This window comes from Scomber scombrus, chromosome 14 (assembly GCF_963691925.1).
Source record: "Scomber scombrus chromosome 14, fScoSco1.1, whole genome shotgun sequence".
Lineage (NCBI taxonomy): Eukaryota > Metazoa > Chordata > Actinopteri > Scombriformes > Scombridae > Scomber > Scomber scombrus.
Window position 1 is genome coordinate 22137381 of NC_084983.1, and position 17597 is coordinate 22154977.

The 17597-nt window shown below is 39.6% G+C and overlaps 1 protein-coding gene across 1 annotated transcript in view; it reads left to right on the top strand.

The window, feature by feature from the left end:
* jade2 (jade family PHD finger 2) overlaps positions 1–17597 on the top strand; it is a 186587-nt gene that overhangs the window by 20887 nt on the left and 148103 nt on the right. Inside the window, exons 2-3 of the mRNA XM_062433828.1 lie at positions 4185–4250; positions 8600–8685. Coding sequence (XP_062289812.1) covers positions 4185–4250; positions 8600–8685 — 152 coding nt within the window. The remainder of the gene's footprint in view (positions 1–4184; positions 4251–8599; positions 8686–17597) is intronic.

Genomic DNA, 17597 nt, shown 5'->3' on the forward strand with positions numbered 1-17597 from the left:
AATTCCAAACTATCAACCATTAATTAAATGTAAAAATCTGCCTCTGAATAATTGCCTTTAAAAAAAAAAGAAAAAGAAAAAAGCATAATAGCTACCACAGTGCTGGCCCAGATAAAAACTGCAAATGCAAAACTTAATTGGTTTATCTTTTTATTCTATCCAAAAGCACTTGAACCTTAGATACTGAGATGTTTGAAGCAAAATAAGTTAGCATTTGATAGTCAGATCTGTTAACCTTGGGAGTATAAAGATTGGGATTTTAAAAGAAGCTTTGTGTGTGTGTATTTATCTGTCAAATCGGCATGCACAATAAATGTGTCTGTGCTATTCATATTGCCTATGCATTATAGCAATATCACACTCATCTTGGCATATGCTGAAAGTAAAGCCCTTTGTGGTAGAACTTAAAAAAAAAAAGAAATTCCTCATTCAGGATGACTGGATTTAGACATGTTACCTAGTTTTTGTCCATCTTTCCTCAGTTTGTCAGTTGGTCTAGACGTTTGAGACAGCACGCTTCATGTAATTAAATTATTAATTTCTTTTTCAGATATGAGAGATTGTGTTACACAATAAGTAAAAGAGAATTTGCAGCAATAGGGAGACAGTAGGAGAGCACAACAAGCATCTTGAAACTTGTAGAAATGTTCTATATCTAGAAAAACTTGACAGTACAACTTGGATTGCAAACAAGTTCAATTCACACCTGTCAATTTAAATATATTTCTTTCTTGTTTTTGTCATTGTATATATTGTATATATGGCACATAGGTCAAGAGATGCTATTGTGCATGTGTTGTGGGCTGTAAATTAACCTGTAAATGTACTTTAGCATCTTTACATGGAATGATGGGGTGCTTTCTTTATCTGTAGTTAATACTTCCATAGTGTAGTGTGTGATTGCCCCCAGTTCATAGAGTCACCAGCTGCCTCCTTTAACCAAGCAGTTTCACCAGTGCAGTGTAATGAGTGTGATAGAACAAAAACCCGACCAACCAATCGCAGTCTGTAGCGCAGCCAGTCAGCGACACACCAGGTTTCACACGCTCGGACGGTGTCTGATCTACAGTATTTGATGGAGTGCCTTTCCAAACTGGAAGCACTGTAGTGGGAATTGAATCCTGTTGTTGTGTTGATGGGTGAGGGGAGGAAAGGAGACAAGTTTTAACCTCAGAGCAACTGTGGGACTAACGTAGCTAAAATTTCTAGCAGATCTTGTATGTCCCTCCTGTCTCATAAACCAGAACACTTGATGTTGCAGCATTTTTGGAGGATTAAAATTACTCTCAGCTCATGATAAATGCCTTTTTATAAACCTGACCTATCCATTTAAAATGGTGTAGGAGCTTCTTGTATCTAATGCAGCAAATCAAAACCATCACATTGATGGATGGAGCGCCACTCAGCTAAACTTATAATGAAAAATAACCCTGCACAGCTGTAACCACAGATAGCTGCCAAATACGTGGGAGACACCTGAGTAAATATTTCAGGCCAAAATGTTCCTTTTTTATGCTCGCTCAGTCAAGGGGTTAGCTAAAATCACAAACGAGGACCCAAAGTTCTTAAATTTGCGCCACAAATAACCCCTGTTAATGTAAATGCTTCAAATAACATTCATTAGACTGACTCCTTTGGAAATGTAACGTAAAGAATAGACCCTCAAAACTATTTTATGTGACAGTTTTCGTGAGAGTTAACATTTTCCTTTGGGTGGCCAGGAAACAAAAATTCACTGGGCTGCGTTTAAAAAAAAAAAAAAAAAAAAAAAAAAAAAAATTCGCTTGAGTGTAGTTTAAGTGGGTCGCCTGAGAGTTTAATAGGCGGTGGGGGGAAACCCTGAGATAGATACAGGCGTGCAGACTTGAAGTCAGACAGACGTAGCTGGAGGAAGTCAATGATGTACTTAACCGCTCTCCTCAAAGGCAGGAAGATGGGGGAGCGCTAGACAGATGGGAAGAGGTGGAAAGATGGAGAGAGAAGTGAAAGAGGCCGAGGAAGTCAATAATGTACTTAACCTTAGTCTGCAGACTCCCCGTGTCCCTGTTATTGTAAGGCAGGGAAGACGGGAAGAGGGAGGAAAATGGGAAGGAGGGAGAGGGTACGATGGCAAGACTCTGGAATGGAAATAGTCAGCGGCATTGAAGAAGCGGTGTGTTTTTCTGTCAGCATAAATGTCAGAGTAGTTAAGTGTGTGCAGGGCAGGCGGGGAGGCTGGGGTACAGGAAGAGCCCCATATAAGAGGGAATAGCCCAGTTTTACGGCCACATAAATCTCCGTTCCCCACACTGAAGGTTGTAACCCTCCTTCTCCTCCTCCTCTTTTGGCTTTCCTGCCTTAGTGTAGCACACGCTAAAACCTCCGTTTGACTTCTTGACTCTATATGCCGCTGTCTCTTTTGCTTCATTTCTTTCTCTTTCAGACTCTTGACCCATGCCCTCCACTTTTTCTTCTTTCTGGCACGCTATATATGTTCTTTCCTTTGGACCTCAAGCTACAGTACCAGGGCACGAGATTAAAATGTTTTTTCAGCTTTTTTTCTCTTCACTTTAATCCTTGTCAGGGACACTTCTATAATAAATCCTCAATTTTGTAAGATTTATTTAATGTTGAATCATAATGTAGCAACCTATTAGCAAGGTGAATTTGGTGGTTTGCTAATCAGAGTTCTTGTTTTCTCGCCTGAAAGTGCAGCTTAAAGGTTCACAATTGTTCAAATCTGTCCAAAAACAATAGTCAGATGCCCAAATTAACATTAACGTTTTTCTTGCTGTAATCATTCCTCCTGTTCACGCTGACCATTAAGAGATCCTTTCATGATGCACGTGCAATGTAAGCGATAGGTGACAAAATCCACACTCATCCTTCCATCCAAATATGTATTTAAAAGTCAACAGGGTCTTATCGTGCTTGCACAGTGTGTGAGTGAAAGTCATTAGTAGCCCATTGATATTTATGTATGATGGTGTGAAATTTTTAGCATTGACACTCATAATTCTGAATATATGGGAAATGCTGTTATCTGTGACTGAACTGTCAGCACTCCATTAGCATTGTGGATAATGTAGGCACCAGGTTTTGACAAGGAAGAAGAACGCATGAAATAAAATAAAAAAGACTATCTCAGGCTCTGCTGCACCGCTTTTGATACTTTTGCCCATTGTGAGTCCCTCAATGTATAGAAGTGCAATCATACATTTTTCCTGCACAGTGTTGCTTTCTTGAGTAGTTGATGAGTCGTTCGGTCTATATAATGTCAGAAAATGGTGAAAAATGACCATCACAGCTATCCAAAGCCTGAAGGTTCAACCCTAAAATGTCTCCTATTCCGACCAACAGTCCGCAACCCAGAGATAAGTTGGTTTATTATCCTAGAAACCTAAAGGAACCAGAATATATTCACATTTGAGAAGCTAGAACCAGAACATTTGGGCACTTTTTTTCCTAAAAAATTATTCACAACGATCAATGATCAAAATAGTTGATGGTTAATTTCCTGTTGATAGACTTAATAATTAATCGCTGCAGCACTAATTGCATCACAAGCCTGATGTATGTAATGAGTTTTTACGATCTCATAAATAGCAACTTGTTAGGCAACAAATGCATTAAAATGTCATCTGTATTAAATACGGTGCCAACCATGCAGTAGTTGCTTTAAAAAAAAAAAAAAAAGTCCCCTGTCACTGTAAAATACCCTGTTGTCTTCAAACTTGAAAAGGTGGCCTAGTTATCAGCTGGTTCAGAGAGTGTCATGCTTTGTTTTGCCGTTTGTTGGTTCTGTTTCACTCTATTATGATACAGAAAAAGGCATCTAGAGTATTAAAGCGGGGCAGACACATAAAGGGGGACTTGTACAATAGCTCCCAGTGAATACAGCTCTAATGCAGGATGAATTCATAGTCGACTTGTACAAGGACTCCCACTGTATGTGAAGAAACAGAACAACTGTATCATTGTGAAGTTCCCAGCAAGTCTAAAGCGCTAATGTGTAACGGTGATCAAGTCAGTTTATCCTGGCAGGCTGCCTGCTGGAGGCTCTGACAGATTGGTGCCATCAGCGCATTATTTCATTAACACTTGTGTTTTCATGGTGAACATCTTCTCACTCGTCATTTTTCTCTCTTTCTCTTGCCCCCCCCCCTCCTTTCCCTCCCTCCCTCCTTCCCTGCCAACCCCCTGACAGATGGAGAGCGAGAAGAAGAGGAGAAAATACTCCACGAGCAGCAACGACTCCGACACCACTGACAGTAAGTTGGAGAGAGAGAGATTCAGGGGTGGAGAGGGAACGTGTGTGTGTGTGTGTGTGTGTGTGTGTGTGTGTGTGTGTGTGTGTGTGTGTGTGTGTGTGTGTGTGTGTGTGTGTGTGTGTGTGTGTGTGTGTGTGTGTGTGTGTGTGTGTGTGTGTGTGTGTGTGTGTGTGTGTGTGTGTGTGTGTGAAATCTTGAAGTATCAGAAAAGTGAGTTCCTGTGCTGCTGTTGTGTATGGTGTTTCTGCCTGGTTTTAGTCAGCTCTTGCAGGGTATTTCTCATATTTACTGTCCAAATAGAATCTCTTCCTGTCCCTCCTCTGCTCATTAACACTCCTCCTTTTTTTAAGCATAGCTATAATAAAAAATATGTACATGTAGTTCAATATTACACACAACATAAAAATATAATGCGCTGTTTTCCAAAAGGCAAAATAAGTCATCATTTAACAAGAAAACTCATTCTATTTGGAAAAAATGTTGCTTTTAGAACAACATTTTGCATTTCCTGACTGTCCATAAACTATACAGTTACTTTTTCCTTTTGCAAAAGGATTTTGTTTGTGTTTTCGTCACTTTCTTATGACTTGTAAACACTTTTTGTTCATGTCTGCAGGCTCTGTCATCTAAACTTGTATTTTAACTTGACCATCAGTATCTGTGAAGTCATCACAGGCTGCAGCTGTGCTCTTCTTTCTGTATGTAAGACATTCATATTGTGTGTTCCGCTGCCATTACATCAATATTGTAGTGCGACATCAACCTTATTAAATGTTGCACTCTGAGCTGCTGGTCCTGCCACTCTTTCCTTCTCTCCACCAGCTTGTGTTTGTTTATTTGTGCCTTTTCTGTCTATGTTCAATTCTTAAAGACCTAAAGATTTTGATATTTTGAAGGAAGTAAATGAACAAAGTTAATGTTTTGGAAGATCACACTACATAATGTTTTTCCTGCGCTCACTTACATTGAGCTGACTGTGTAATGAGCTGCTGCTTTAGTAAATCAGAAGCTGAATAAATGCAGATTGTGGTAGAAAATTCAATAAAACTTGGATGGCACATTTGTGCTGTGCCATGTTCTGAATAAATCTGAACCCATGTGCTTTGGAAGTAATGTTAAGCACATGAAATATGCAATCCAAAGTGGCAAAAATGAAATGAGTGCATGTTTGTGAAATAAAAATGGACTGATTGATAAATGGATTTTAGATGTTGCCTGTACAAATTGATAGACTGACAGTTGTATTTCTAACACAGTGTCATGACACAAACTCAAACAACCAATCAGATAAACAGACACAGCCATGGAGAGATACAATGCATGCTGGTGGGAACATCTGGCCAGTCTAACACATCACTGACATTGGCGGCTTCTGCTGGAAAATCACCTTTCTAATAAACAGCCGTTAAACAGCGGTACAGTGCACAAGCACATTTGGCTCTCAAAGCTGATCACTGTCTCCAAAATGTGAAGATTTAGTCATAGCCAGCTTCAATTAACCGCAGCTTTAATTGTAAATATCATTCTTCTTGGCTTTTGGCAGTTCAACATGACTAATTCTTGGAAGTGTACAGTGTGCATTATGCAATAACAGGCGAATGCATTTGTTTGGCCATTCCTGTGTCAGGCTAGCATAGACAGAAAATTAGATTAATCAGTGAACTACAAAACAAACTGCTGAGGTCAAGAGTGGATCTCACTTTTGGTTTTGTGTCTCCTTAAAAAGCTGCTGCACTGATTGGGTACAAGATATGCTGATGCCAGGCTAAACTGGTTTAAATGGCAACTAATAATTGTAGGTGTAGGAACCCTGTGTAATATAAGAAACCTTCTTTAGTTATCTTTATTAAACTGTCTCTTTTGCTTGCTCATACATATCACTGTGTTTTTGTTTTGGAATCAATGCAAAATCAAATTTTCTATAACAGTGTAAGAAAAACCAGAAAAATGGTACCTCAGTAATAGAGAAGGATAGATAGAAAATTGAGTTGATTTGTCACAAACAGTCCAAAACTCAAACTGTTGGCTATCCTGATGAGGAATAAATAAATAGATATACAGAGTTACAGATCTTTTAAATGGAACAAATCAGCAGAATACAGTTGAAGGAAATCAGGTCACTAAAAGTGCAGAGAATGGAATAGGATGAAGTGTCCAACAATTAAATTATATAAAAAGGTGAAAATTGTGAAATAATCTAATAGAACAGTGTTCTAACCCTCTGCATATAAAATCATTTTAACTAAATCAAAGATCTAAGGAGAGGTGAATTCTGGGTATTGTAGTCGTTCAGTCTTAAACTGTTAACTGCATTTCAACCAGTGCAGGTCGAAATGTGTAATGTATTTTACAGCAGCTTAAACGGGCTGTTTTTTTTTTTCTTAGACCTTATTGTGCCACCCTGTGCTGAAAGCCATAAAATTAGCCGTTAGCCGTTAGCTTTCATGGGCTCCAGCTGCATCTGTTGACTAGAGGTTATCAGGTTTCTAATTGAAGGATGCCCATGATAATTTTGGCCGCCATGCACCGAGCAGGGCTTTTAATTAACACACAGCCATGATGGTAACCTCCAACTGTGCTGCAGTCTTTTTGGTTATCTGGCCTCAGTGATGGAGTGGTGCAGCTCATATGGTCCTATGAATGTAACATATACACACACACACACACACACACACACACACACACACACACACACACACACACACACACACACACACACACACACACACACACACACCTTTCACCAGGTGGTTATGATGTGTTAGTTCTTGGACATACTAGAGTCTCTTTAGCTCAGTGTACTTTTAAAGGATAGAGACAGGGTCACACACACACGCACTTAGAGCACACATTGTGTCTCTCACACACACACACACACAGACACACACACACACACACACACACACACACACACACACACACACACACACACACACACACACACACACACACACACACACACACACATTGATTAAATTGAAGTCTTCTGATTATAACCCACTCATGGCTGTCAATTCACACCATATTACGTGTCCCTCTGTGGCGGTGGCAGTGTGTATGTGACTATATGAGCATGCATATGTGGCAAGTACATGGATGTGTTAACAGCTCTATATACAGTGTGTGTGTGAGAGTTTGTATGTCTGTGTGTGTGTGCGAGGGAGCCAGTAATTTTCAAGACAATTCTGACAGCAGTTCTGCCCTCAATGCTAGTCGTTCAGATGTCACAAGTAAAATTAGCATGGCGCAACTGTGGTGGCAAGGGAAATATGTTGAGTGGGAGGCATACGCACACACATACACACAAGCGCAAACACACACATGTAGTCACGGTCACAATGTGCTATATTACATAGTATTGGCGAATCTATGTTTTCCATTATGCCCTTGTGATGTAATTTAATTGCCAGTATGATGCAATTTTCTTCACAGCGCACATATGAAAAGCATTCAGCTATATGTGTCGCAATGGTTTTATGATTTAAAAAAAGAAATAGCATAAATTAAATTATACACACACTCGTGCCCTCTCCTCTGTTCTTATCAGCATGGCCGCTGTTTACATACATGGGCACAGGCGCGCGTACACACAGGGCAGCTGATTGAAGCGGCGGGTGGGATATTGACTCCAGCGTCTGGTTAATTGCCATTAGGTTGCGTATTAATGAGGTTGTAAAAGACTGCAGTGGACTAACTGCTTAACAAGATGCTATTTATACTGTCATTACTTATTAAACCTCTTAATAGATCATCATCAGTCTGCTTCAATTAAAGGCCTGACGCAGAGTGGTAGTAATGCTACGGCTGTCGGAAGAGTCACAGGAAAGGTTTTTGTTGGCTGCCTTTCTTTAGTGCTTCTCTAAACTGTTTGAATCATCAGTGTAAATTACAAAAGGTCTTGAACGCCATCTTATGCTCGTTTAAAAACCTTTAATGAGCAGCCTCTTTGCTTTCTAATAAGTAACCGATCCTCTGGCGGGCCACGATGGCTACAGTGTTTTGTTTTTTTAAATTGTGTTTGTATTGTAAACCCTCTCTGCACAACAAATTTCTCCATTGGGACAATAAAGTTTCTTTGGAGTGAACTGGAACGCACATGAAGTCTGATCTACAGCCAGGGACCTGCTCTTTATTTTCCCCTCTTTAAATCAACATTCACACTCAATAACTCAGTCTTGACAAACAAAGCACAGATTAAGTTATTGTTTTAGCAGAGAATCAGCTGCAGATGAGTGAATATTTGACACTCTTTGTCTGTACCTATTGAACTTACTTATTGCATTTAGTAAAAAAAAAAGAAAGATGTTTGTTAGCGTTAATTATACTGATTATGGTTTTTATTGCTGCAGGTCAGGTGACGTCATGGTCCAGGTCATCCAAGAATACAGGCACCAGCAGCACATGGGTCCGCCACCAGCACAAGAAACCATCAGAGGTAAGTTAGTGTGGCAGCTTGGTTCAGTGACTCGAGTACAAACAGTAAACAGAAAAGTGTTTAATGCAACACAATCTCTGTTTGGCCATTATGAGCTCACAGTTTTGCTCCACTTCACAGCTGTCTGTTATCTGTTGTGGCTTCGCTGAATTGTCATGAATGATTGGATTCCAACATTTTGTTTGTTTGTTTGGCGCAGCTGAACGCTGGCATGATCTGCATCTTTTATTCAATTCTTATTCAAGAAATGTATCAGGAAAAAAAGAGTAGATCAGTAGCTAATCTAAATCCTGTAAGTCTCCCTCCGCTCAGAACTTTGTTTTGCTCATTGTTGGAAAGTGGGAAGTTTCTTTGTGCTCATCAGAAATGCAATATTTGTGACATCAAAACTAGTTTGGAAGCTAATCATGGTCCATTATGCAACTTGCACAAGTGTGATGTGGAAATTTGAAGCCTTCTGTGCACATACACTGACAATGGACTTTCCAGTGAAGCAGGAGACATCTTTTGTTAAGCTGTTAAACTTTGACAATGTTTGCATGTTTATTGAGCCTGAATTTTCCAATGAGGGAGAAACATGAGCTGTCATGTTAAGGATTTTAATGAGATAATTAGCCTTCATTACACACATTATTCCAAGCTTAGTATTTTTATATATATGTTACAACATGTCTGGAGGGGATCTTAAAGGCACAGAGTTGCTACTTGGGTGTGTCGACTTCTGCGGAGGTGGTTTCTGTAATGTTTAAGATTTGTATGCAGCAAAATCCTGCACATCGTAACATGCAAAAACAAGATCCTTCTCACGCCAATACACACACAATTAGAGTCAAAAATTGAGTTACTCAAAACGCGAATCAAGTGAATAGAGAACAGTTCCCTACCTTGTTTTAAGACTGAAGGCCCTGATCCAGCCGGTGCAGCCATATATCAGTTTTTAACTCCTGTCCAATATAAATACAGCCATCTCCGCCACCACAGCTAAATCAACCAGGCGCACGGATGGCACAGATCGGTTGGCTAAAATACCACATTGGAACATCCATATGGTCATGATGAACGATCCCAAGGGCTCTCAAATGACCACCCTGGGGAAGAAACTGGCATAACCCAGTTGGAAAATGGTGCACTGTACCAGTTGTGGCAAAGCATGGCCTGCCACAATCACACATTCCTCCCACTCTGTCAGTGAAGTGGGTTCAAATCTGTTTAAGGAGAACTTGTCTCTTGCTGTTGGAAGAGTTTCACTCCAAAAATAACTATCTGCCATTTGGAACAAATTACATCTACTCTGAAAAATTAGCCGGGGTGATTTTTAAATAAAGAGGAGTAGGTAATAGCCTCTGATAGCACTTCTCAAATTCTCAAGATGTTCAATGAAACATTTTAAACAAAGATCTTTTTTGCAGAGTGAATTAATGCCATTTTAGAGGGTAATTTGCACTCTCCACTGCTATGATTTCTTCCCTAAAGTGTCAAAAACTGTTTAAATTGTGAGAGCACAAATGTTTCTTTTTTATTTTTTTTTTAAATTTTGAAAGGAAAATGCATTAAGCAAAATGCCATGCATGCCCCCAAACCACCCTGAAGTACAAGTCATCAGCACAGCATCTGTCATGGCTGTGCATTGGAAGCTTCCTCTCCCTCAGCTCCATCCAGTTAACCACAGGCTGTTGGAAGGTCCTGTCAGCAATCAGTCTCCCAGTAATTACTACTGTAGCTCTCTGCTCTGACCCGGGCCTCAGCTGAAGAGCCAGGGGCCACGTTCCTTTTCATAAATGCTGCCTCCTCTCCTCGCTCCGGGGCACAGTGCTCTTTCGCAAAGGATGGTGTTTTGCAGTAACATCTCTGCTTTTTGGGTAGCAGTGATGGACAGGAAAGGTGGAGCAGAGAGAGAGGGGGCGGGTGACATCTGACAAATGTTCAGTGCAAAGTTTTGAAGTGAAGAATGTCGTGAGTGCGTTTGAACTGATGACAGAAAAGCTTAACTTGTTGAATATGAAAAGTGCAAATTCATCTTGGTGCTGCTGGAGAGATGTTGACAGATGATACTGTACATTATATTTTATATTATTACAGTCACACTTGCACTTTGCTGGGGGCTTGCTTGCTTGCTGACTCTTTAGTCTGGTTTGATGTGTTGTCCATGTTACGTTGATTGATCCCTCAGAAAGATATGCCATTTCATTGAACTGTGTCCATTGTATTGACCCGAATATGAGATGCAAAATTAACTATAATATTATAAGATTAACCTTTTTGAAGATACAACACACTTTCACACTCGTTCTGTTAAAAATACAAATGAAATGCTATTAAACCCTTAGTCGTCATCCTTGAAGTTTTTGCTTATAAAAATAAAGCAGTATGTAAATCCCACATTTATTTAATGTAAGCTTGTCTATCAATCACATAATTCACACTCTCCTTTCGGGTGCTTGGGAGTGGTCAAAATGATTTAGTCTGTCTGTTTGAACTCCTTATCATCTGTGATAGCAGTAATTCTTGGCAGCTTGAAAGATGATTTGGATTCCGGTCTGCTTTCGACTTGTTTTCACTCATCATGAATTTATTTTCCCCATGGCTGAAAAAAACAATACATGAGCGTTCAGAAACTGCTGCAGGTTAAATTGGGCTAACAAAAACCTTTTAGGGCTGACTGACTCTAACAGACTCAGCGAAACTGACCTGAAGACACTCTCTACACTCTGTGTAGGAGCTGCTGTTACACCGGTACACAAAATGTAAATACAAATATATTCAGTCCAATACTGAATATAAAGATCAGTGATGATAAACCTGATGATCTTAAATTTGAGATTACAGCATGTATAGTTTCATTAATCACACTGACACACATTTAATCGCTGATATAAAGGTGCAACTCACAATGTATTTTAATTGAATTTCTCAGTTTTGCTCAGCCATTGACAGAGAAAAAAAGACATTTTAAAAGATGCCAGAGTAAGATATTATATACGGTCTGACCCTCAATATAATAACAATAAAGTTACTAAACTAAATTTACTAATTTACTTAGTAATTGGAAGCCCATTATACTATAAATATGTTAGCTGTTGTACATTGAGTCATTGGAGTATTGGTAGAGCAGGAAAGCAGCTTAGTTACGTTAGTTAACTTGTTTCATAGACTGTCTGGAAATGTGTGTTTGTTGCCATTGATTGTGTCAGGACTTGAAAGACATGCAGAAGCTGCTGAATTCTTGGAAAGAGATAGGGGAGGAGGTGGGACGCAGCCAGGATGAGGCTTTGAAGGCCTTCGAGTGTAGCCATTCGGAACAGATAAGCAGTTTTGCCCTTAGACGTGGTCAGGTGACCCGTCCTTCAACCTTATTCATTTGAAGCACACTGAAGCCGTTAGTCAAATGAGCCAAGAAAATCTTCGACTACATGTGCAGTTAGTGCTCTGAGTGCATTTGTATGTTAATTGGATAACTGCTCTTATTTCTGCTTCTTTTGACAGCAGTTTGTTTTGTAGTGACATAGAAACCGTTTGCCTTTTAGCCCAAGTGTTTAAGTCCTTTAAAAACTACTGGTGGTAATTCAACACGTCAACCAAAGGTGTTGCGAACTGCTGTCAGTGTGTGAAGTGCCCCGAGGCAAACAGCTTTAACTACATGTTGTATGTTTTACAGGTCAAAGGTCCTGACCCTGATTAAATGGCATCCGTCTTTTACTAACAATACTTAAGTTGGAGCAGGCGGGCAACGGGTCACTTTTCTCATTTTCACTTGCAATTGACTGTTTTGAGCTTCGCAGGGAGGAGTGGTGCTTCCTTTGCTCACCTGCCAAGTGCCAGCATCTCAGCACTTCAACACTGACACCGTTTTGCTTTGTTCAACCTGCCAGCTTTTTTTAAAACTTAAAAGAGAAAAGGCAGCGGCTATGACACAAACAGAAAACAGACACTCTGGGAAGGTTTAACCCCAGCAGCTTTTAAAGGAGAGTGGGAAGCTCTTTTTTTTACCTGACTAATCAAAGGGATGAAGAGGCTTTCTTTGTATCTAAGAAGCCGATAAATTAGGCTAATATAGATCAGAGACCCATAATAAATGTCACGTTTGCATGTGGAATTTGTTATGAGGATGAATAAACGTCCACATGTGGGTTGATGATATGATGCTTATCGTTTTAACTTTGCCGATTTAACCATCCATCGTTGACATTTATTATAAAGCCGGTCTCATTGGAAAAACATGCAATACTTTGTAGTTTTGTCAGAATGAATACTGATATGTATTAGCTGTCATTGTGGAGTTCCTCGAGAGTGTTTGAGACATGTTTGGACATAAATGTTTGTTGACGGTAGCAGCCCGTCATCGCATCGACGAGAAATGCAAGAAAGCTGAAGGAAGGGTGTTATTTTCAGGCAGTAAAAAAAATCCTCATCAGTGCAACTCCGCCGGGAAGCAAACTGAACAGTGGCTCAGAAAGCGGACACGTTTATGGAAGGATACTCACCCTCGGTTAAGGGAGGTGTGGCGAATGGTAAACACTATGGACTCGTAATGACAGCGTAGCGCTTTGCTAAAAATGAGCCGGCTCTATTTGCGCCTTTGCAAGTCTTTCACTCCGGCTTTGACTTTTCTCAGAAGTGGTTTAGAGGGCTTTACTTGGCGGAAGGAGGACACAGTCAAGTGCTTCCTTTTTTGCGCAGCTGTTTTTATCTCCGTTTAGATGAGGACAGAGATTGAGGATTTTGAAAATTTTGTAGACAAACAGGAAGTCATTATGACATACTGTATATACACAAACGGTACATATTTGGTCTTGCGGTTAATGGTTAAGGGCCGCGTTTGAGAACAAGAAAAAAAAAAAGACGGAGGCAGTAAACAAAGTGCGTACATCCACCGTTTCAACATGAAAAAAACCGACTTTAAATAAAATGCATTTTAATGTAATGTAGCTGCAGCGGTACTGAGTCACCTTTCAGAATGAGAACTCTTTCTTCAGCATCTCTCTCTTCTGACAAAAGCAAAGCTCCCCTTCTTCAGAGAAATCCCCTCTGCTCTCCCCCAGGGGATTGTGTGACACTTGTCAAAACACTGCAACAACATGGCCAGAGGATACTCACTCACACTTGTTTGAGGGCGCTTGTCAGACTCTATATTGAGACAGAAACATGAACGCACACACCCGCGCACATACAATCACACACTCACTCATGCACTCATGGGGTTTCTTCTTCCAGGCTTGTGTTTTTGAAATTTGTACTAGCACATAGACGAGGGACTGTCGGTATTCAAATCTATTTCCGTCTGGTGATCAGTTACTTCTCAGTCTGGAAATCAGTCTCGTCATGATCAGGCAATATATATGGACTTGCCAGCAAGTGTTTGTTTTATGGTGTGTGTTGTTGTGTTTCTTGTTTTTCACAGATCAAACTAGATACTGAAAAAAGGGCAGCATGATTAACAGCAGTAATTACAACCAGCATCAATGTGCCAACTGCACCTTTTTTACTTTGGTATTTCGGCTACATTGAATGTGAGTTTTGAGGAATATACTTTATAGCTTTTCAGTTACTATATTTCTCATTAATCAATTAATAATTTAAGTTTCAAACATAGAAAACACATGTTTTTCCTTGATGAGGGTTTCATTGAAACAGTTGACAAGATCTGGTTAGTGGCACAAACAATTGATTCAGGAATTGAAGCATAAGTAAATAAATATTTGAATCATAAAGTAAATAAAACAAAAGTAATTCCTTCTAACAAAATGTTATGTTTCACTTTTCACAAGACTAACGACAGTTTATTGTAATTCTGTTAAACATTCAGGCTTTTCTGTGAGTTTCATAGAATTATTAATGAACATCAATTGTTGTTGGCCAGATTGGATGCTTTGATATAAAAATGATGATGATGCAAAATGGGTCATTTCCTGATCCTTGATGATGAATGATGGGATTGGGTGAATGAAATGATTTTCGTGGTTTTACTAGATGTCAACGTTTCTGGGGAAACCCTTTAAAAGTGGTTTTAAGTACAGAATCTGTTTCAGTACCAAATGATCTGCTGGCATCTTCTGACATATATCACAAGCTCAGCACTAATTTCCGTCATTATTCAGCTCAATTTACAAGTTGGCAATTTAGCAGAAAGGTGTGACTAGCAATTAGGGCAACATTTAATAAGTGGTTATGCACAAGAAGGTGTTAAGTATCTTGCTCAAAGCAAAAGTAGAACTCATTCACTTCCGTTTACTTTCCTTTTTTTAAGGAGCTTTGGTTGAAGTTTTTTGGGAGTTTTGTATCACAAGTTTTGGTATCACAGCATTGTTTATGTATTTGTTTGCTGGAATGAATGTATAGAGTAATATCATCTAGCTGTTTATTGTAACTTTATTTAACCTGCAGTGCAGACCTTTTACATATAAAAGAGTTTTTAATGTGGTGTTGGGTTTGACATTCCCACGCTGACTGGATGAATGCATGAATGCAGACTTGAAGTTAGCTCTCTGCTAATATGAATGGGGATAAAACTATTTAATTAAATGGATTCTAGACTTTCCAAATGCTATCGGATTGATCAAATTCTCATTCTGAGTCATTTTGTGGGGGCTGTGTGACGCTCAAGACATTTTCTCCACTGTTTGACAGCCGCAGTGGATGCGATGGAGTGGGCTATAGCAGAGCCTATGATGTAAGTCACATATGTGTCACAAGTGAAGAGGCTGTGTAGCCCTGCTCTGGCAACTAAGAGGCTATTCAGACTTTACAGTTAGTTCTAATGCAGTTCAGAAGAGGTTGTTATTTAACAAGGGTTACTTGAGAACAAGCTACTGCAGATGCACCATGGGAGGAAGGAAGTGGTATCGATCAGTGGGGATGTCTGAGCATGTGTGAAACTTTCTCTTTGTTTACTTCATTATATAAGTGTGTGAGGGGGTGTGTGCGTGCGCGTGTGTGTGCGTGTGTGTATGTGTGTAGGTGCAAGGCAAGTGTGTATGCAACTGTTAAAGTGATAATACATGACGAGATGTCCTGATATAAAAGATTAACTGCATTGCACTGTTGTATTTTTTTCTTCATATTTATTACTCTAAATATGAGACATTCTGTGAATATAATGTAATAATACAAACTAGTCTTATCTAGGTTGCCAAAATGGGAAGTTCCTTTGTATTAATTTGTATTATTTTTTTTTTTAAATCATGGACAGAAATTGAAAACAATCAATTTGACAAGAAATCACAACAAATGAAAATCATTGTGCTGTGGGTTTAACATAAGAATTAAACAGTGGATATCAGTAATAATAAAATAGGTAATCATAAGTACAGTAGTTTCTACAGAAACTAAGCGCCAGAAAAGTCACAGGGGACTTTTGTTTAAAAGTGCTGAAATTCGAAACAGCAGCCAAATGATAGAAGACACAGTGAGCCAGTTGATACTTATCTCATTTTTGCCTGCATTTGTTGGGGTAATATTGCAATCATATCAAAACCTCTGGATATTCCCCCGGGCTCCTGACGTGCTCTATGAACCATTCTCAAGTGTTTTTTTTTTTTGACAACTTGTATGCTAAGCTTAGAGTCATTGTTCCACGGCAGCTGTATATGCATCCAGATGTGCAGATGTTATTGGTGGATCACGGTCAGTGGTGATATTTATTATGTAAACTCATCAACATGTTGAACGCCACAAGCTCAAATTTACTGGAATACTGTCTTCCAAGGCCATATGTATTAATGGTTAAGTAATCAGATACATGCATTCCCAAACGTGTGTGTGTGTGTGTGTTAGCAGGCTAACAGCTGCTGTAGCTCATTAGGGTCTGGTCGAAACAGCTGTGAAACTCCATGGCAATCAGATGAAAACAGCTACAGGAATGCATGGAGTTGATGTTCAGTCTCTCTCTCTCTCTCTCTCTCTCTCTCTCTCTCTCTCTCTCCCTCTCTCTCTTTCTCTCTCTCTCTCTCTCTCTCTCTCTCTCTCTCTCTCTCTCTCTCTCTATCTCTCTCCCTCTCTCCCTCTCTCTCCCTCTCTCGTACACATACACACCTGCACATACAGACAGACACACACACACACACACTCTCACTCCGTGTGCCAAGCCCAATGAATGGATGAGCAGCCTGGATGGATGGTGGAGAGCTTTGCATGTCGACACATACCAGTCGGTGATGAGTGCAAATAACGTATGTGCACACACATGCATGCACTTGAACACACACACACTCATTTACAGAGCGAGCCTTTGTATTAAACTGTCAGTATTGCTCCGGTTGCCAACCTGCCAGGTGCTCAAAAAAGAAAAAAAAAAAAACCTCACATTATTAATACTCAAAGGACAAACAAAATAAGGATGGATCAGAAAGTATGGATGTTGAAAAGGTGACTTAAATGGACAGAGGGACAGGTGATTAGAGGGAATAATGGATATAAAGATAAGAAAGCGATACAGTGAAGCATAAAGAGGTGAAAAAATGGAAGGGGGAATTAAGGAATCAATGAAGGATGAGTGAAGGACAGGAAAGTGCATGGATGAAGGACTGGATGATGATTAAATGAACAGACCAATGACAGCAGGAGGAAATTATACAGCTGTAAGTGGATGGAAAATACCAGTTTTATGATTTTAGTATTGTGAGTTTTCAGAACAGGCGTATTTTAAAGTACATGTGTGATGCGTCATCTCTTTCACTTTATTCTTACATCAAGCATTACAGTTAAGTATGATTTAACCTTAAAGAAATATAATACCATGGATCTTTCTCACCATTTGTCCCTCCTGTAAACGTTGAAGCCCTTTATGTCCTCATGTGATCACAGTCCAGTTGTTGATGTCTGTTCCCCATATGGTCAAGAGTGGGATATTTTAGTTCTGTATTTACAGTTTACACTTGAGTCATATAGTCTTTGTGCAGGTTTAATTAAACAGTGTT